Below are 22669 nucleotides of genomic sequence, written 5' to 3'. Positions count from 1 at the left end.
CATATAACTCTTTTTGATGAGAAGGACTAGAAAATCCTAAGAGAAAGGCATAAATCACCATCTCACCACTATTGCCCGTCAATCATAATATGACACCTGTATGCTTTGGCATAGCAAAAGTGCAGTGTCAATGACATTTGTGTGCTTAGGTATAGCAAAATTGGAATGTCAAATATCATTGGGTATTTCTTTTCTCTCTCTTATATGCCCATGCATGATATGCTTAAAAAAAAATATGCAAAGAAAAATCAAAAGAAAAAAGATAAAAAATGCTTTAAAAATGATTGCAAGCGTGTATTCTAGGAGATGTGAGAGTTATAGGATGTACTTCGAAGGTGATAGTCCCCATCAAGCAGTTATGATTGTGTGCGAGTAAAAGTGATTTTCTCATATCTCAAATCGTCATAACATGTGTACACTTATGGAATCTTGTGATGTTTTTCACACACAATACATAATATTCTTTGCTACTCTTGATACATGTGCAGGTACAATGTGATTTGGTCATCACAAGGTTTTACATGTGTTAATGTATGCTCACTAAACTGTCTTGACTTGTTTTTGAAATATAAAATTGGTTAGACTTGTTTAGTGTGTGTGTGTGTGTTTTGCATCTTTCTATTATCTTGTCATCCATAACATCTTGTTTCATTACATTCATGCATTTTTATGGATTCTTTGTGCCCCTTTGATCATCCTTGATCATTTTTATGTTTCTCAAGTGAAGCTTTATAGCTTCTTGTACCCTTTTTCAATCATGACAAAAAGGGGGAGAAATTGGGGAGAATATGTGGTTTCTTTTTAAGATTCTACATGTTAGGGGGAGAAATATATGCCTTTGTAAGGGGGAGTTGTGTTTCATCTTGTTAGGGGGAGTGATTACTTCCTTCTTCTTGTACACCGGTCTTGTGACCATGTTTACATACATTGTGCTTATCTTTGATGATGTATGTCTTCTTCACCTATCCTTACATGTGTTGTTTCTTTTCTATCTTTATACACATGTTTCTACTTGTATGCAATCTATTATTTCTGTTTCACACAAAGATGCCTTGATGAGTTTTGTTTAAAGTGTTTCAGAAATACAGGTTGTCAAAGTCTACTTGCCATAAATTCTTTTCTTGCAAAGTTTTTCAAGAGTTTGTGTTAGAATAGATTTTATTGTATTCAACAAGTGAATATGAGTTGAGTGATTTATGACTTTTCTCATATGTTCATTTATTTGTTGTGGTTTTGTCACGGATTGCTAAAGGGGGAGATTGTTAGGACATATGTGTTTCACATGTTAGGATTATATGTCACTATTTTATGTTATTGGCTAATCCTTTGACAAAACGCACTTTACTTGTAATTGGATAGTTCTAGGATGTGTTCAAACACTTCGAGAAATAAGGTTTCAAGTTCAAGTGTTAAAGCCATGCAAGTCTGTCCAAGAATTAAGTGAGAAAGTGCTGATTTTTAAAGGTCGATAGCTGCTTGACACCTCTCGATAGCTAGGTTATCTATCGGGCTCTTAAGCTGTTTCTTATCGCAATCTTGACAGCTCCTTGATAGCTGGTGGATCGATCAAGAAAGCTCCTGTCTCCTCGACAGCTCCTCGATAGCTATATCTGTCATAGTTTAAAGCTCGACACCTCCCGATCAATCAAGGTTACGGGAATTCAAATTTTCAGATCTGATTTTCGGCCCATGTTGACATGTATATGTAGGGTTTCTTTTCTCACAACCCTAAACCTATATAAAGCTTATTTTAGAGGCCGCCACATAAGAGAATACAAGGAGAACATATGCAAAAGGTGACCGATGCCTTACTCTCTCTGAAAGAAGCTACTGTGTCTTTTGCGCCTTAAGGTTTTGTAACCAAGTGCTTCTTGATCTTCTTCATTGTTGATGAAGTGAAGAACTTTGCAGCCAACATCTTCTTTTAGTTGGTGATTAAGTCGCGTACTGGGATTCGCACAATTGGTTAGTCATGTACTGGGATTCGTGCATCAAAGGATGGCGTTCATATATTGAAGAGTTCAGAGGTTCTGAAGCGGTAGAAGGTTTCTGCTGTGAGTTCATCTACGGGGATTGTAGAGTCTAGGGACAAAGGTTTTGTACTAGATCTGAAACTTCTCTTTACTATAGTGGATTGCTTTTTGGGAAGGTTTCCCCCCAGGTTTTTTACTGTGAAACTAGTTTGTTTCATTGGTTTTCCTGGGTCATCATATTTTGTCTTATTTATTTTTCCACTGCATGATTTTGACATGATATTGATGTTTGTTTGTTTTAACAAGTTTTATTGATAATAAATCTAATTAACAAACTTGGATTTAAAACTTGTTAATTCTATCAACTGGGGTCTAAATTTCCCAACAATAATTTCTACTTTTGTTAAAGCTGGAGAAGCTATTACTGCATCCACTGCTGTGTTAAGCTGTAGTTCAAGCTTTAAACCTATCTACAAAACTGCTCGGTTTTTCACAAATAGTCTTAGAAGCTTTATTTCAGCCATGCAGTTACTATCCGTTTTCCTAGACCATAATTCATAAGCAAAATTGGTTAATCAGTTACTAGACATTGTTGGTTAAAATGTTGAAATTCATTAGTTTTGCGCTTCCTACACAAAGATGCATATATATGTGCAAGCATGACTATGCCTACAAAAGGTATAGTTGCTTTAAAATTGGCAGAACTAAACCTGTACTAAGAATGGCTGCATCCAACATATTAATGTAAATAATATGTTATTCCTAGGAACCACAATGAATTCCATAACTTGGGTGTGGGTATAATCTAATATATCTGTTTTGTTTATCACTACGAGGGTTGTTGTTAATAGATTTTCTCTGTATCATTGCAGCTTTTTCGGGATTGTGTGCTTCTTCTTTTTCTTTTTTTGTTTAGTAATTGAAATTTAGGGTCAAGATTAAGATTCAATGTCCTTTTTATGGGTTATGACTTATGAATTGGTTAGGTTTTAGAATTTTAGATTCCTATCTACTATTTATTATGCATTTTATTTGTTGTAGGTGAAATTCTGTTTTGTTTATATATTGTGGCTTGATTATGCACTACAGCTTTTTCTTTTTTCTTTTACAATTAAAAAGTTTGATTCAATGTCCCTTTTAAGGGTTATATATTGGTTTGGTTTTAGAATTTGAATCCATTTACTATTGATTATGCATTATTATTTGACTAATATTTGCCTAACTTTCAGTTTCATAAACCTGTAGCCATTTTTCTCTTTTAAACTTTTTGGTTGTAAAATTTTCTCTAATCTCATGGTTTAATTCATTGTGGTTCCTAGGAATGGTAGATTTGGTATTTGAAATTGTCTTGCAAGTTTTAGTTCGGTGTGATTCATTGTGGTTCCTAGGAATAGCAGATTTGCTATTTGAAATTGTCATGTAAATTCTTGCTGAATGCTATATTTACAAAAAGCTATATTTAGCTATTAAACTACTTGAGATGTTTCTTAAAATTTTGAGATATAAGTTAATAAGAAACGTCTTTTACGTTATGCTTTCAAATACAATTTTTATTCAACTTTGATGTTGGTTTTCATTCCCTTTTAGTTTTTATAGAGATATAGGAACACAAAATTTGTATATTAATGTTCAAGCTCATTTTTTCATAAATTAAAAAAAATGAAATTGTTGAATATTTTTCTGATTTTTTATTTTCCTTTGTTTATCTGATAATTCTGTCCATTTTGTATTCGTTGTTTGAATTTCCTCTGTTTTTGCATATTTTAGACAACTGTTTTATAAAAAGAAAAAAAAGAAATGCATTCCATGAATTATTTTTCAACTAACCTGTAAAATTGTTATGTTTCTTTTCTTTGGTGTCATGCTTTGAGATCAACTTCCTTATAATGATTACTTCAGCTTCTTTTTGTAGACTTTGTTTCACCTTTTTCCCTATATTTAAAATAAAAATAAAAAATTGTCTGTCCTTTGTTTAGACAGATTTATAATATTCACCAGGTGTTTTGCAAGAAATGTTGCTGGATAAAACTGGCAGGTTAGGACAGCTTGACTATCCCTCTATTTATCTAATATTTTGGATTACATTTTGTCAATTGATGTATTTGGGATCGTTCTCAGCAAAATTAGATTGTTAGAGTTCTCTTTGGTTTATTTTTTAAAAGTAAAAATCCTTTTTTTAAGCTTTACATTTCAGTCTACCTCAAAGATTAAATCTTCTTGATTCTAAGGGATTTCAGTTGCTATTTGTGATGATTCTGTGAATGAAACTTTCAATTTCAAATAGAGCTCTTATATATGATTTGTGATCTCTAGCATTTTTCCCCACCCATGTCTACCTCAAAGATTAAATCTTCTTGATTCTAAGGGATTTCAGTTGCTATTTGTGATGATTCTGTGAATGAAACTTTCAATTTCAAATAGAGCTCTTATATATGATTTGTGATCTCTAGCATTTTTCCCCACCCATGTTTGTAAGATTTGAGTTGCGATAGTAGTAGATTATTTATTACAAGTTTGGGTAGCTTATATTAGTATCTATTTAATTGTTAGCCTCTATCTTTCATACTGTTGAATACTTTGTTTTGTTGAGTTGTTTTGGAACTTTGTGCATCCATCTTAATTTCACTAACTTTTGAATTACACATTTGAAGGAATTCGAGGGAATTATTTCGTTAGGCTCCATTTCTGTCTATTCTCCTTTGGGAATTACAATGTAAATTATTGCAAATTATTGCAGGACACAATAGAGGAAATTGTAAGGAAATCAAGGAAGAGCAAGTCCATCGCCAGTCAAAAAATAGAAATAGGACAAACATCTGTTGAAAGACCTCAATTAATTGCTGCTATAACTATAGAAGTTGAAGAAACTGGTGATAAAAGTATGCTGCTCCAAATGCTTCAAAAACGTCAAAAGGGTACTAAGCAGATTGCATCAAAGAAGAAAAAAATTTGAAGTTTAATGATCTCAATGTATTTTATAAATAACGTACTCTTACAAGAAAGATAAACAAATGGACGTACTAGATTACCCTATGAATTTTAATGTATTTCATTATATTGTTAATTTTTTTTTTTTTTTAGAAGAGTAAACTAAATATATTGTTAAGTTATTGTATGTCATTTTCTTTGTTCATATTGCCATGAATTTTAGTGAAGGATTATGAATTGGTTTAGTTGTGACAGGTGGAATTCTGTATTGATTATATATTGTGGTTGAGGGTTGTTGTTTTGTTTTTAGATTTTGTGTATCATTGCAGCTTTTTTGGAATTGTGGATTCGAGATGAATTGCAGCTTTTTAGTGGTATCATCTTAATATCTTTTGGTAAATTTTTTGTTTATAGTTTGTGAAATTTCTATTGCTAAAGATCTATATGGTAGTAGTATGTTTGGTTTATTGCTTTACCATGAACCTGGAATTCTTTCATATGACTTTTAATTTTACTTCTATATCATGAACTTTCAAATTTTATATATGTAGTTATAGAATACAACTTCTTACTTGAGTATCTATTTTTCCATCTGAGAAATAGTTGCCTTTATATCTACCAATATCTGAAGTTGGAGAACTTTTAAAACTATTTTATATGTCCCAGGCCTTGCAATTAAGTCTCACCCCTTGCAATTAAATTTTGGCAAAAATGCAAAACTGACTCTTTAACTTTCACTGTTTTTCATTTCAGTCTTCTAACTTTCAATTTTTGTCAATTCAAGGCTCTGTTACAACTCAGTTAGTGCTGCCGTTAGATATGCTTGAAACGACGCCGTTTTGCTCTTTTTTTTTTTTTTTTTTTTTTTAAATTCGGAATTAAAAGAAAAATAATAAAAATTTAAAAAAAAAAAGCAAAAGAAAAAAGAAAAAAGAAAACATTAAGGGAACGACATCGTCGTTTCCCTTCCCCTGAAATCAAAACAAAACAAACACCAAACACACAGCAATTCATTGTTCTGCAGATATGAACATAAGGAACCCGTACACAACGATTAGAAAGATGTTTCCGAGAACCGAGGTGGTGCACAGTAAGAACCCATAGGTCTCGTCACATGTTGAAGTCTCGGCGGTGAGAGTGAGGTGGACCCCATCGGAGAGTAGATCCGGCGATGAACGGGGTTTTCATCACTTAACCAAAAAAAACACACTAAAAAAACCGGGTTTTCATCACTTACCCAAATTTTGGCCGGAGCTGGAGTTACGGAGTACACCCATCACCGATTCAGAACCCCATCACCGATTTAGTCAATATAGGGATTCTCGGTCTAACTATCTCGGCCTCAATCTCTGCAAATCGGTCTTCATCAGAACTCAATCACCGATTCAATCAAACCGATTCATAATATCCCTACAAATCGGTCTCGAACAGTCAAACCGAATCAAACGGACTCAGTTTCCTACTTGGTCTCTCTCTCTCAGTCCGACTCAGTTTTTCATGCTCAATCTCTCTCTCTCAGTCCGACTCAATTTCTCTCTCAAACGGACTCAATTTCTCTCTCAAATCGTTTCCCCAATTACTCTAAGTTAGGGATTTGGGTGTGTCTCAAATCGTTCCCCTTAATGTTGTGTGTGTGTGTGTGTGTGTGGATTTTTATTTTTTTTTTCCAGATTTTTCTTATTTTCTTTTAATTCCAAATTATAAAAAAAAGAAAAAAAGAAAAAAAAAAGAAGCAAAATGGCGTCGTTTAAAGCATATCTAACGGCTGCACTAACTAAGTTGTAATGGAGCCTTGAATTGACAAAAATTGAAAGTTAGAGGATTGAATTGACAAAACTGAAAGTTAGAGGACTGAAATGAAAAACAGTGAAAGTTAGAGGGTCAGTTTTGCATTTTTGCCTTAAATTTTTGTTGAATGTTTATGATCTGCACGATCACTTACTTTAATAACGATATCTTAATTGTGGATGCAAGCTAATGATAATTTGGTATTGCATGCTTTCTTGACATTTGGTACCATGATCGCTTTTTTTTTTTTTTTTTTTTTTTTTTTTTTTTTCATAGCAGGGAAGTACACACAAGAAGTGATTTGAAGAAACAAATTTTTAGTTGGTTATGATATTGAAACTTTGCTCCAGACATTAGTTTTGGTGAATGACTTTCATAAACCTGTAGACATTATTTCTATTTAAACATTTTGGTTGTAAAATTGAAATTGTCTTGCAAGTTTTAGTTTGGTGTGATTCATGGGAGTTCCTGGGAATAGTAGATTTGCTATTTGAATTGTCATTTAAGTTTTAATTGCTTAAAGTTAGATTTTTTTTAGTCTCTCATAACAAGAAAGTACACACAAGAAGTGATTTGAAGAAATTAATTTTTAAAATTTTTAGGGGATATTGGACATTATATGCTTAAATATATTACATTATTAAAGTTTGAATATATGTAGTAGAAGTATGATAACTAAGTTCATGTTAGATGCAAAGTTCATTAACATGTAAAACAATACTGCGCATTGCGCGGGTTAAACACTAGTCTATATTATTATATATAATAATAGGTGAAGCTGAGAGAAACTCAAATTAGAGTTCTAATTTTGCGCCATGTGTCCTTAATTATTTATTTTTAAAGAGTTTTATTTCTAAATTTTAGAATCAAATGTGGAATCACATCATAAATATTCATCCAAGTGACTTATTAAGTACAAAAACCAAAGAGTCCAGAATAAATGAATCGTAAAAAAAAAAAAAAGTGCTTCACAATAATAAATAAATAAACATGGACAATTTACATTTTATACTTAATAATATCCTTACAAATTTTTTTAAAGAGTTAACAAAATATAAAAATGACTATCAATACTATTTAAATTATATATATAGGAATTATATTAGGATTTTACTAATATGTGTCCTTAGGGCACACATTAATTTACATTTTTGGAAATAATTTTATCGAGAATTGAAAAAGTAATGACAGCTTTTTCAATTACCGTGAAAATGTTTCTAAAAATAGAAAGTTTAAAGTGTGTCCTACGGACACACATTAACCGGACCCATTATATTATACATCTTATTATATACCTTTAAGTATATTTATATATATGCATGAGGTTATAAGCTAATTGAATATAAACTTTGAAGCTAAGAGAATTGAAATAGACGAAAACAAAATATAAAAATTGAAATGAATTTTGGTAAAACTTAGACGATAAATTTTACATTTTAGCATTTTTATCTGTTTTCTTCCATAGAAAAACTTGGGCTCATCCTTCCATCCCAAACATATTAAAATAAAGAAAGAGATAAATTATTCTTAAAATATTCATCTCAATTCTATTCGTTTACTTTCCTCGCTCTGAAAAGTATTGAAGGGTATGGCGGGTGCGGCGACAGTGGTTAATTGATGGATCTGTAAAATAAAGCCCTTTCGATTCATTGGGATTGTTTTATATTATGGGATCCTGATCCGGGATAGGATTTAATCCAATCATCCGATTTTGTGTGAATGGATTTTAGCTGGAAGTGGAACCTCTGTTACTGTTAGTGCACATGCCTGCTGTTGCGGATATCATCATATTTGCAAAGGATTCGGAATTATTATTATTATAATAATTATATTACTGGGGAGATCAGAGCAAGATTAAGGATTTTTTTTTTTTTTTTTTTTTTTTATGATAAAAATAAGCATTTGATAAATTGGACGTTGTAACTTGGAATTATAAACTAATCTTTCAGATAAGAAGAGGCCGTATAAAGTAACATATATTTTTGATACACAGATATTCTGGCCCGTTTGTTACTGTTGTTAAACAATAGTTTTCAATATTTAAACAACATTACATGTATTTTCACATTTTTTTTATTCACACATATTTCTAAAAAATACAAATAATGTTATTAGAAATCTCTTACCAAATGGACCCTCTATTTTTAAGTGAGACTTCGTGTGTGTGCGTGAACTAGACTTTGAGACCTTATCTATTGAAATTTCTTTGCCATCATAAATATAATTAGGGTTATGCTAACAAGTGCTCTTAGGGTATTGATTAACAATCCAGTTAAAGAAAGTTTTAATGAGAAAAAAAAAAAAACAATTAATGTTTTGACAACTTTTTTCATTTCCTATAAAAGTGATGTCAAAACTTTCTTAAAATAGATTGTTAATCAATGTCCTAAGGACACTCATTAGCATTTCTCATATAATTAATATATAGGAGTGATTTGGCGTATTGAAATCTAAATTTTAATTAATAAGTTGGATAGTGCATCTAAATTATTGGACAGTGCGTCAAAATGAGTTGGACAGTGCATCTAAATTTTGATGCACTGTCCAACATAAGTTGAGACTTCGTGCATCAAAATATGTTGGACAGTGCATCAAAATGAGTGAAGTGGAATTATTAAAATCTATCTTTCACATGGAATTATTAAAGGAAAATACTAACAAATGCCCTTAGATATTGATTAATAATCCATTTTAGGAAAATTTGAACATCACTTTTATAGGGAATGAAAAAGTTGTCAAAACATTAATTGATTTTTCTTTTCTTTTCCCATAAAAAATTTTCTTTAACTAGATATTAACCAATGTCCTAAGGACACTTATTAGCACGACCCATTATTAAAATCTAATATTTCAAATTTTGATGAACTGTCCAACTTATTTGGTGAAATGAGTAAAGTGGTTATCTTTCACATGAAATTTGACACGCAAATTCAGAAAAAAAAAAAGAAAAAAAAAAAAAAAAAAAAAAAAAAAAGAAGACACTGTAACCCTATTTTAAAATTGTTTTGGTGATGTTCTCAAAAAAAAATTGTTTTGGTGATTTAAATACACAAATCGGCGAGTCCCACTAAATGTTATTTTGTTTTGTAAACTGTTTTCACAAAATTGAAAGTTGTTCTCAAAATTACTGTACAAATTAGTTTTTAAAACTTTAAATCTATTTTCTCAACTCAGATACACCATTCAATAATATAATAATTTACCCTTCTCCAAAAAAAAAAAAAAAAAAAAAACTAATATAATAATTTTAGGGTAAATTACAATAACCTACCCTGAAGTTTGGGATAATACCAAACACATCCAAAAATTTTAAAATATGACAAATTTGATCTTAAATACAAACGGCATGTAATGCCATTTATTCATTATCTCCTAAACATTTTTTTAGTTCATTTGTATTCTGCATTTTCTCTCTTCTTCGCCCATAACATAAACACATGTCTCTCACTCACTCTCAAGCTTAAACCGGTATCCAAAGGATATACACAACCATATAGTTAAGAAACATTCAAAAAAAAAAATTCTCATTAAATTAATATCCACTTTCCAAAACCATACACATTCTCATTTGGGATTTTTTATTTTATTTTTTTATTTTTTTTATATAGAACATTAAAAAATAAAAAAATAAAAAAATAAAACTCACTACATCAATAATCAAATCAAAATCAACCCATTTAGATCCAGTATCACACAAGACAATCAAACATAGATCAACTAAACCAAACAACCATCCACCATCAAACCTCAAACATACCCAAATAAAAAATATTTCAAAACAAAAACTAGACCCACAATAGAGACCGACCCAACAACCACCGTTCACCATAACACCATCTATCACTACCCACTCATCCTTCTCAAATCCAAATAGTGCCAACTATCCAACATCATATAATTCACAGCCCAAACCCAAATTAACAATTAAAAAAAAAAAAAAAATCTATACCCATGATGGTGAGCTCCACCAAATTATGATCTTGCAACCGCCGGTCACCACCCATCGCGACACAAGGCCGCAGTCCACCATCCTCCTTGATAGTGACTGAACCACCTAGCTTTAAACGATAGCATATGGCATGAGATTTGTGGGTATATTGGTTCTGAAACCATTCAAGTGGCAGAGTTTGTTGGTCCTTTGTTGAGTTTGAAACCTTATGGCTTGACTTGGCTTGAGAGAGAGAGAGAGAGAGAGAGAGTTTTTCTGGCGTGAAGGAGAGTAAAGAGACAGAGCAAAGGACAGGGAAAACTTAAAAATAAAATAAATAATTTAATAAATGGTGCACAAATGGTGTTAGTGTTTAAGGACCAAATTGGTCATTTTTAAAAACCATTGGATGTGTTTGGTATTATCCCATATCTCAAGGTAGGTTACTGTGATTTACCCATAATTTTATTCTCTCTCTCTCTCTTTGAGTGATGGTTGACAATGTTAATATCGTATTTTGTTTACTATTGTTTTGGGTGCCAAAAATCCCAGTTTGGCTTTTAAAAAAGGAAAATGTTTCTCTGCAAACCATTGAAACTTTGTCGATATAGTTTTATTGGATGCACATTTTGAAAATCTAACAATTAAATTGCATATTCTTATTATATCCTCTATGCTTGCAAAATTTTAAGAAGATAACTATATCATCAATCAAATGTTTAAATTTCAAGTTTTTGTAATCTAAAATTATGCATAAAATATAATTTTATAGATCAAATAGTAAATAACATCTGATTTGAATGAAATTTGATATGCATGTTAAGAACATAAACTACATTAAATCGAATGGTTAGATTTTCAAAATTCGTATCCAATAAAAAGATACATGAGGAGCTTGAAAAGTTTCTCTCTAAACTATTTTAGAGATAAACTATCCTTTAAAAAGTTTTCAAATTACAATTTTGACCTTGGGATCAAGAGAATGTTAAAAATAATTTAATTTTATCTCAATCGAACATCAAATTAACCAATTTCATGAGTGTAATGTTAAAATGACCAAAATGCCCATTGTTGACCCACAATCAATGACTTCAAAAATTCACCCAATGACCAAATTTCATTATTTCACATCAAAAATAATATTTCTAAACATTTGTCAAAAGTTTAACTTAGTTTGTCCATGGTCAACTCGGGTTCGGCCTTAATTTGACCAAAACTCTGACCATTCGATAAGGATTAATTTAACCTCGTGTTATAGAAAATTGAATTCCCTTCAAAATAATAGCTCATGAACCAAATTGGATTTAAAATTAACAAGACATTGCAATAACAATGATGACTTATGCCAAGGATCCAAAACACCATTGTAGAACCAAATAAATAGACATTCTATTTTACTACACTTGCAATGTTATTACACAAGAAAAGTTGATCATCCAACATATCTCCACTAGCAGGATGGTAGTTGATCCACTTACTAAGGTCACTGCTAAATATGTGTTTTTGCTAAATATGTGTTTTAGACTCATCGTAGGAGTTTGGAATTTTGTTGGATTTGATATGTTCTTTTTGATACCTTATAGACATTGTGATTATTCATATCATATGCAATAATAAGGATATTAATTTTAATTCATGTTGTGATGTGATTGATATTGCATAATGAGCACATTATTTGAGAATATGTTACCATGCTTAGATTAATCTACTCACATGAACAATCACCATGGTGCTTGAGTAGTGAGCGGGATGAAACATAGCAATCACTTTGGCATTTTGGTAAGCGAGCAAGTGATCATCTTGAGTAGCGAGTGGGAGCTCTGCCGCAGCATACAAATTATAATATAAATGCTGCAGTCAACAAATTAAGGGAGTGGTTGTATAAATCCCTACATTGTCACTATATGAGGCTTCGTTTACCATTACATGATCTATTTTATTCCCTTTTTGACCTAGAACTATGTCATGAAGGCTTGATGTTGCTACTTAGTATGTCATCTTAAGGCCATGATAAGATACGATCTCACAGAGCATGTCTAGGAAAGTAGTCAAGTATGAATGAATTAGCATGAGTGTCTCTTAAAGATTATTTAGAACACTATTCATTCTATGGCATATAGTCCTAATGATTATGATGAATCTTTGTTTTTCAACATAATCATGAGCATATTATATGCTATAGGATCAAATGTTGCTTTGAGTTTCGAACTCATGGGGTATTAAAGAAACTTGAACTAGTGCGATAAAATAATTTGGGACATAGATGAGATATTATGAGTGATGTACTATTAGATGAAGACTTAATATAGTACTCATACCCTACACAGTCCATTTTCTGTATGAAGAAAGGATTGAATTAGAGATTGAGAGGATCCAGTTCTGACTATAGTTCCTAGTATGGACGGGTGGAAAATATTAGTAATTGGATCAGATTCAACCCGACCCGTAACTCATGGCCTAAGAATTGTCCACATGGGTTATTAAGTGTATTTAACTTAGAGCTCAAATTTAAACTAATCTTATATGAGTTGTCAAAATCAATAGTGAAGTATTAAGATAAGTGATTGAGAGTTTGAAGGACCACTCATCCTAATAGTGGGGTTTATCCCTATCTACTTTTTTTTTTTAAAGAAATTTTCAACTTATGGCATTTGCTTTATTATTAGACTAAGACACTAATAAGTTTTTGGTGTAGGCGGAGATTGAATCTCAGATCTCTTATTCAACCATCAAAGACTTTACCAGTTGAGTTAATTGGAACCCATCTATCTACTTTAAATACTCCTACAACAGTCAGAAAATTGAAGACTAAGGGTGTGTTTGTTTGGAAGTAAAATAGGGTGGATGGAAAACTTTGGAGAGAAAATGGGAAGGAAAATTTTTTTGGAGTGTGTTTGGTTAGGTGAGGAGGAAGGAAAATAAATGATAGGGTCTAGGTGATTTCTCCTCGAGCCCACCAAAATGGAGAGAAAACTAAAGGGAGAAAATGAGGCTGCTTAATGGACGAAAATGCCCATTTTTTTTTTTTTTTTGGGACATAATTTTTATTTTTAATAAATTGGGTAATTACTCTTTTTTTTTTTTTTTTTTGATTGTTTGTCACTTTTTTGTTTTAATTATCATTTTTTAACAAGAGGATATGAGTAAATTTATACAAATTCACTTTTTTCATTCCTCTACTTTTCCACTCTCAACCAAACAAAAATGAGAGAAATTAATTTTTTTTTTATTCTCCCACTTTTCTACCCTCCCACAATTTTAGTTTGGAGGACGAATCATTTTGAACGATTTTACCTTGCGTTTTTTTTATAACTTATTTATTAAAAAGGGAAATAAATTAAATAATTTCTTTAAAAGGCTAATATATCTGTTTATTTGTTGAAAGCCAAGAAAAAAAATGGGGAGAAAAAAGACCTAGCTAAAAAATGCCAAACTGACACTTCGTAAAACCTCAAGTAAGTTGGTATAATTTATGAAATTAAATATTTCTGAGTTTCCAAGTACCTCTCTCTTTTTTTCTTTTTCTTTTTTTTTTTTCCGGTAAATATTAATGGGAAGCAATTTATACTGGGTTGTATAAGAGTGATAATACAATAACGAACAAATTGCTTTTATCTTAATTCTTGAGGTCCTTAAATATCGAGATTTGATCAGTATTACAGCACATTGCTTGGTTATAGACTGATTCAGTTTTGAACAAGATAATTAATGTCTTAGTCAGATCCAAAGGAGCAGCCTCTGTTGAGCCTTTAGCTTTACATTGTAAATGCCTAAATTCCATTAACAAATATGCTCCTTTACTTTGAAGGATCGACTATCCTCTAGGACCTCTAGTGACGTAGAGTTCAAGATCAATTAATAAACAACAAAGCATATGAAATTTCTCACAATGCTTCATATAAATTCTGCTTCATCAAGCCAGTGATACTCAATTCCATTATCGAAAGAGAGCAAAATTTAAAAGAGAAATCTCCCAAAAGCAAAAATAAAAGAAAACAATTCGTCAAGGAATACATATCCCCTAAAGTGGTAATGCAATACCCACAATTATAGGTAAACGTCAACCACTTTCACCGTAAAGCCTGTGTTTTCCTTGGCTTGGAGGTTGAAAATATGAGATCAATGTCATTTAAACCATTGGTGCTGACAACACAGGTTAGGCGATATGTGTTCCAATAAAATTAGCAAGCCTCAGAAATTAAAAAAACCAAAATGAAAGGAAAAGGCTAACTACAAGACGCTTGAATAAGCAGATTCAGACTTGAACCTATAATCAATAGATGGCAGACATATGAAAAACCAAAGGAAAAATTCCGACGCAGAGCTGCAAAATCACCAAAAATCATTGCATGAACACTCCCCATCCTTGAAATGGTGATATCTATTGGCATCTCTGGCAACAATTTCCCTCTTCATAATGGTGCTTATGAATTTTAAAACTGTGTGACAGTCTCCACAAACACGAAGATTCTTCACTACCCGAATAACTGTCCCCGGGACAGCCTTAAGCAACCCGTAGGCCACAGCCAACCTCTCACTATGCCAAAATAGTTGTCTTTCCTTCTCTTGCCACTCCATGTCATGTAAAACAGAACTTATATCTGGAACATAACCCCTTCTCCTCATCTCTGCATCCAACTTCTTAAGCAAACCAAAAATCACATCCTTCATAGAATGAGCGGTCTCCCCAGCATAAAACACTTCACTTTCCTTTCCCAATTCAATACAACTATAGCCTGGTTGCTTTTTAACTTCCATGAATGCCATCAACTTTCTCACCTTTGAAACCTTTTCCCACAATTCAGCTCTAGCATAAATATTAGACAACAGTATATATGTAGATGGATCTTCTGGTTCTAAACTTAATAGATGATCAGCAACCCTAATTCCCATTTCAATATTATTATGGTGCTTGCAGGCACTTAGTAAAGCTGCCCAAGTAGGTTCATCAGGCTTAAATGGCATTACATTAATGAGATTCTCAGCCTCATCTAGCTGTCCTGACCGACTAAGAAGATCCAAGAAGCATGTGTAGTGCTGCAGAGAAGGATTAATCCCATAATCCTCCTTCATAGATTTGAATAGATAACGGCCTTTACTTACTAAGCCAACATGGCTACAAGCATAAATCAATCCAACAAAGGTCACTTCATTTGGCTTTACTCCAGCATAAATCATCTCATCATAAATAGCCAATGCCTCCTTTGCTTGCCCATGCTGAGCTGTCCCAACGATTATAGAAGTCCAAGAAACTACATCTCTTCGTTGCATCCTACCAAAAATTTCCTTTGCAGCCAGAATATCACTACATTTGGCATACATATCTACAAGGGCATTACTTATAAATATGCAAGACTCATAACCAAGAGTGATAACTAGGCCATGAATCTGCTTCCCAAGTTCCAGCACTGCTAGATTAGCACTTGCACCAACAATGCTTGAAAGAACTAGTGGATCAACTATGTTGACTCCTTCTCTTCGCATTTCAATAAATAAATAAAACGCATCAACCCCATTCCCACTCTGTACCAACCCTGAAATAAAGGCTGTCCATGAAAATAAATTCCTGACTGGTACCCTCTGAAACAGGTCACTAGCCTCCGATTTCCTCCCATGTCGAGCATACCCGGATATCATAGCAGTCCAAGAAACTGAATTTTTCAAAGAAATTGAATCGAAAACCCCACGGGCGTTATCAAGCAATCCACACTTGGCATACATATCAACTAAGGATGACTTGACAACATTGTCGTCACGAAATGGGGACAACACAAAGTGGGCATGCACTTGCTTGCCTTTCCTAATATCACCCAAGGTTGTGCATGCCTTAACGAGGCTAGCAAGTACAAAGTGGTCAGGACCTAACTCATCATCCTTGAGCATGGAGGGGAACATGGAAAGAGTTAGGTGGGGGAGGTTGGCCTGGTTGTGGGCAGTGAGAATGGAGGCCCATGAGACATGGTCTCTGTGGGGCATTTCGTCGAACAAGTGAAGGGCATCTTGAATGAGACCACATTTGCCGTACCCGTCTATGAGGGTGTTGGGCAAAGGACCACAGTGCTCTAGTCCAGCTTTGATAATTTGGGCATGAAGGTTTTTGGCAGTAAGTGGGGTATGGCGCCTCCCACAAAGTTGGAGTTGATGGAGATAGTGAGAGATAAGCATTCATCACCGTTTTGGCCTAAATCTATCAGGTAAGGATTTTTGTTTTTGAGACCAACGTTAGTTAGCCAAAGTGGGCGGAGTCTCTGATACACTACTAGCGCCAGTGAGTCTGCCTCTACCCCTTCTGCCTTCCCTTTCATCCAAACGGCCGCCATACAGGTCTATATATCACAATAACAAATGGGTTATACAGGGCCCAGGCTTTATTGACTTAAGTCAAGCCCTTTTTTTTTTTTTTTTTTTTTTTTTTTTTTTTTTTTTTTTTTTTTTTTTTTTCTAACTTTTAATAATTAAAAAAAAAAAAAAAGGTCAAGCCCATGGTTGTCCCACCTATTAAGAATTTTTTTCTTATAATTCTATTTCTTTTTTGCGTATAATTTTATAGTTGAAGTTGAGGATGAATGATTTGAGCTTGGATCATTCTTTTATATACAATACACCGTTGACGCATAAAATTTGAATGCAAACCCTAGCCCAAACCAAGTAAGCATGGGCCTAAAGTGAGCATGGTGGACCCATGGGTCAGTAATAAACCCATGAAAGAACGAACTAGAACTACAGCTGGGAATTGTAGCCTAAAAAAGGGCAATAAATAGAGGGCCTCGAATAAGGTGCAGGAGAGAAGGATTTGAACGAGATTGCTTTGAAGTTCGAAGCATAAGAAGTGGATGCAAAGGTCCATAGGAAGCCAAACCTCCCTATGAAAGAACCTAAGAGAGAAAGGGACGAAACAAAACGATTTCATCAGAGCAAGAATGAGACCCCTCAAGAACGATCCACAGATTCCCAAAATAGGGAAGACATCATCCATGATATAGCACTCCTCAGGTAAGGGTTGACTGTCCAAGGTTTAGGGAGAGGGAGTTTGACTAGAGAAGATACCTTAAGAAACGGCAAACCAATCAGTAACTTTAATGGGTTGTTCAACCAAAGAAGCATCTATACCATTTGCGAATAAGTAGCTCAAGACCTGTTAAGTCACTTTTGCTACCTAGAAGCTTCGCAATGTCATCCTCACGGTTCTACAGACTACAGAGGGACCCATACCCACGACACCCAATAATGTTGTATCACATGTTTAAGGGAAGAGTCTTCTATTGCGGGAAAGGACCAAGATACTTTAAAGGGGTTGGTTTGCTAGGAGAGCAAAACAAGAATGAACGAGGCAAGAGACCGTGTAAAGGCAACCACCCTAAGGAGGAACGGCAGAACCAATTAAGAAGATGATGAAATAGTAATTTCCACCCTTCAAGCATGGGTATAAAAGGAGGTGACCATGCAAGGAAGAGGATCATCAACTCAAACAAAAAAGCAGCTCAGCTCACTCAAATAGAAATCTTAGCCTAGAACCATCAGTTGAGACATCAATCCTTCAGTGTAAGGAGAAGAAAATACTTTTTGTGTACAATTAGATATTTGAGATTCCGAAGTCTGAAACCTCACAAGTTTTGTGGAGCTCTGACCCCAATATACAAGGCTCTGGGAGATAGGGCCTAGGGCTTTATGACTCGATCCCTTCGTAGAAAGTCTGTAAAGTTCTGTGGCTCGAAATAATTGATCTTTGCTGAGTAATGTTGCTTTATAGCCTAACACACTATATTGTTTCTGCATAGCTGGCTGTTGGATTGTTTGCTTGTATATGTGCACAAGTTGGTCCAGTAAAATGGCCTCACTTGGTCGGTGTGGGACTAAGCCCATCTCTCTATACTCTCAGTATCTCTATCTAGGCTCTAACAAGTCCAAGTTTTAGTAGATTCATAACTGGATTTGAGTAAGAGTGTAAATGAGCTGAATTTTGTCAAGTATCGAATGTTCAAGTTCAACTTCTCTCAATTCCCCGGACTGGATGGTATGTCCCCGATTTTCTTTAAACACTATTGGGATATTGTTGGACCCGAGGTTGTCAAATGTGTGCTCACTTCTCTCAATTCGGGCAGTATGCCTAGTGGGCTAAATGAAACACATATATGCTTCATCCCAAAGGTGAAATCCCCCCAAAAAATCACAGAGTACAGGCCAATAAGTCTATGCAACGTTGTATACAAACTAATCTCAAAGGTCCTTGCCAATAGACTGAAAAGAGTTCTTGTAGAGGTGATAGATGATCCTCAGAGTGCTTTTGTCCCGAGTAGACTCATCACAGATAATGTGCTAGTGGCCTTCGAAACTATGCACTGCATTAACCAAAGAAAGAAGGGAAAGGAGGTGCTAATGGCAATAAAGCTTGATATGAGCAAGGCATACGATAGGGTGGAATGGGTGTACTTGGAGGCAATGATGAGAAAGATGGGTTTTCATGAAAGGTGGATTTCCTTAATGATGATGTGCGTCACTTCGGTCTCCTACTCGGTGTTGATCAATGGTGAGCCTAAAGGGAGAATAGTTCCATCGAGGGGGTTGCGCGAAGGGGATCCAATTTCTCCTTACTTGTTCCTTTTGTGTGCCGAAGGCCTATCGGCTATGTTGAAAAAGGAGGACGGCGAGGGGCAGCCAAGGGGGATTGCTATTTGTCGAGGAGCTCCAAGAATTTCCCATTTGCTTTTTGCCGATGATAGCATTGTATTTTGTAGAGCCACAAAGGAAGAATGTGATAGGGTATTAAAGGTGCTTGAAGATTCTGAAGGGGATTTGGGGCAAAAACTCAATAGGGAAAAAACATCCCTATTTTTTAGCAAGAATATGAGTGAGGAGGTCAAAGATTATGTGAAGAGGAAGTTTGGGGCAAGAGTGATTCAACACCATGAACAATACCTAGGGCTGCCTCCGTTGGTAGGGAAAGGGAAAAGAAAAGCTTTTAACCGCATCAAAGACCAAGTAGGAAGGAAAATAGCCGGTTGGAAGGGTAAGCTTCTTTCTCATGCAGGGAGGAAAATACTAATAAAGGCAGTAGCTCAAGCAACACCAACGTATATGATGAGTTGTTTCAAAATGCCGACCACGTTGTGTAAAGAGCTGAACTCAATGATGAGCAAATTTTAGTGGGGCCAAAAGAATAGGGAGAGGAAAATGGCTTGGGTTTCATGGGAAAAGTTATGCACCCCAAAGGAGGACGGGGGTATGGGGTTTAGAGACCTAAAAGCGTTTAATCTAGTGCTTCTTGCCAAACAATGGTGGAGACTGCTACAAAGCCCAACCTCGCTGGTTCATAAAGTGTTCAAAATGAAGTATGTTTGGAATGGTAGTTTCAATGAGGCTGATCTGGGTAGAAGGCCCTCGTACGTGTGGAGGAGCATGTTGGCAGCTAGAAAGGTGGTTGATAGAGGCTCCAAATGGTGCATAAGAAATGGAGAAAGTGTCCATATATGAAAGGATAGATGGATCCCTTCCTCGGAGTCGTTCAAAGTGACAAGCCCAATTGGAGTGCACTCAGGTACGGAAAAAGTGTTGAGCTTGCTGGATACAGACAGAAGGGCATGGGATGTGGTAAAGGTAAAAAACCTTTTTCTTCCACATGAAGCTGAGATGGTGCTGAGCATCCCCATTAGTGGCAGACTTCTCGAAGACGCAATTGTGTAGGCATGGACTACAAATGGTAGATTTTCAGTGAAAAGCAGATATAGAGTGGCACAAAAGGTCTTGAAAGAAGAGTCAAGTAAGGGAGAGGGGGGTAGCAGCTCGGACAACTCTGGAATGAAGTCTATTTGGAAGATCGTATGGAGACTAAATTGCCCAAGTAAGATCAAACACCTACTGTGGAGAGCCTGTAAAAACATACTTCCCACAAAACTTTGTCTACAGGCTCGGGGAATTGATGTAAATGAGAAGTGTGATATATGTGGAAATGCAGAATCCTCGGGACACGCGTTATGGAGCTGCAACTTAGCTGAGGCAGTGTGGAATGCTACAAGATTAAAGTTACCGTTCTTCCAGGAGCCACCTAGGGACTTCATTGACATAATGTGGGAGATTAAAGAAAGGGGCATGAGCTTCAATTGGGAGTTGTTCGCTATCACGGTGTGGTGTTTGTGGAATAATAGGAACTAGGTGAGACATGGGGGCAAAGGAAAAAACCACGAAGTAATAGTGAGGGAAGCTATGGCTTATTTGAAGAATCCCAGCCAGCAGTACAGACTCAAGAACCCCCCCTGCACCTGATACAGCATTGTGGAGACCTCCAAAACCAAGTTGGTACAAAGTGAACACAGATGGAGCAATTTTTGATGAGATGCGGTGCTGCGGTGTTGGAGTAGTTGTAAGAAATGAGAGGGGCGAGATCATGGGAGCTATGAGCAAAAAGTTTGAATTGCCCTTCGGAGTTTTGGAAGTTGAGACTAAGGCTATTGAGGAAGGTGTGGTGTTTGCTGGGGATCTCGGCCTAAAGGATATTATCATTGAAAGCGATGCATAGCTGGTGGTTCAATCGCTAGGGAAACAGAGCATTCCTCCGAGCTCTATCAGGTTGGTTGTGAATGGAATTTGGGAGGGGCTGAAGTTTTTCAATGCATGGGAGTTGTCCCATGTTCAAAGGGGTGGCAACAAAGTTGCTCACATCTTGGCTAGACAAGCCAAATTTTTGAATGATTGTAATATTTGGGTGGAAGATACTCCACCCAAAATTGTTGATCAGATTCAAGCTGATGTAATCCAGTGTAATCTTTATTCAAGTTAATGAAAGTACTGAACTGGTGTTTATCCAAAAAAAAAAAAAAAAAAGTTCAACTTGACAATGCATATAAAATGTTTAAACTAGGCTTGAGCTTGAGCATGATAGATAGTCTAAGAGCTTAAGCTCCGCTTGGCTTAGTTTAATTCATTAGTCAAGCCAAGTTCAAACTCAATATTAAGCTCGAACTTAAACTCAATATTAAGTTTTTGAGCTTGAGATCTAATTCAAGTATATTATCAAGCCTATTTAGTTAGACATATGTTTCTAACCCCAATTAATTGAAGATGTAGTAAGATATAAGTTTATTTTTCAAGCTTTTAAGCTCATAAACTAGCTTAAGCACGACTTATATTTTATCGAGTCATATTGTTCACGAGTCTATTCATGAACAATATTTTTTGCTTTGACTCGGCTCATTTATTACACAATCTTAAAATTAAGGCTCAAGATTAACTCATTTGTAAACAAATAAACATGATCGAGTTTTTTATTAAGTCAAGCTCCAGTTGTTTATGAATGGTTCGGTTCATTTACAATCCTAAACATAGGCTAGGCTAAATCATAAAAAGGACCCACAATATCATGAAATATCAATTGAGGTGCTTGAAGAGTCTAAATCTTTTATCTCATTTTTTCTGTTTAATTTTATACTTCACTATAAAAACATGTCATATGTCTATCTATTTAATTAAATTCTATCGAATTTTCCTATTTCAACTACCTAAAATAAAATAAAAAACCCAACAACTCCTCACCACCCCCACCCCCACCGCCAACCTTTGCCAGCACCGGCAAGTGACAACATGAATATCACGCCAGTCACGGCCAACCATCCGTTGCATCGATTACTTGTCTATTTTCGCTCTTCTATTTCCCCATTTTAATACTATTACCAAAACCCATTTTGGGTTAGTTTCTTTTTTGATTTGTCTTTGGTTGATTTGATGATTTGGTTTCTCTTTGTTGTTATTGATGGTTCCAAAAATATATTCGTCCACCCTAGAGGGATGATAAACAAGGACGATACTGGAATCAGCCAAGCCCGGGAAGAACTGCCTGACAAAGACTCAACCATTGTCCTTCAGTTATGGTGAGGCGTTACATAGACAAATAGTGGTCTTCAGTACCGTTGGAAGATCATTCTGTCCATTTAACACCCTGCATAGGCACTACAACTCCGGCAATGTTTCCACCATTAAAGCAAAGCCAACGGCTAGGAAGAGAGCTCCAATATATGCCCATTGATAAAGCCCGAGAAGAAGGTACACTAAAAAATCTTCT

The 22669-nt window shown here is 34.8% G+C and overlaps 1 protein-coding gene across 1 annotated transcript; it reads right to left on the bottom strand.

Moving 5' to 3' along the window:
* Nucleotides 1–14731: 14731 nt before the first annotated feature.
* Nucleotides 14732–16880, bottom strand: LOC115974490 (pentatricopeptide repeat-containing protein At4g14050, mitochondrial-like). Its single transcript, XM_031094880.1, has one exon. It carries the CDS (start codon nucleotides 16780–16782, stop codon nucleotides 14950–14952), a length of 1833 nt encoding a protein of 610 aa, XP_030950740.1. The 5' UTR covers nucleotides 16783–16880; the 3' UTR covers nucleotides 14732–14949.
* Between the last annotated feature and the right edge of the window lie 5789 nt (nucleotides 16881–22669).

This window comes from Quercus lobata, chromosome 2 (genome assembly GCF_001633185.2).
Source record: "Quercus lobata isolate SW786 chromosome 2, ValleyOak3.0 Primary Assembly, whole genome shotgun sequence".
Taxonomy (NCBI): Eukaryota; Viridiplantae; Streptophyta; class Magnoliopsida; order Fagales; family Fagaceae; genus Quercus; species Quercus lobata.
The sequence above is the reverse complement of the archived record's forward strand: the minus strand, read 5'-3'. Positions and strand labels throughout refer to the sequence as shown.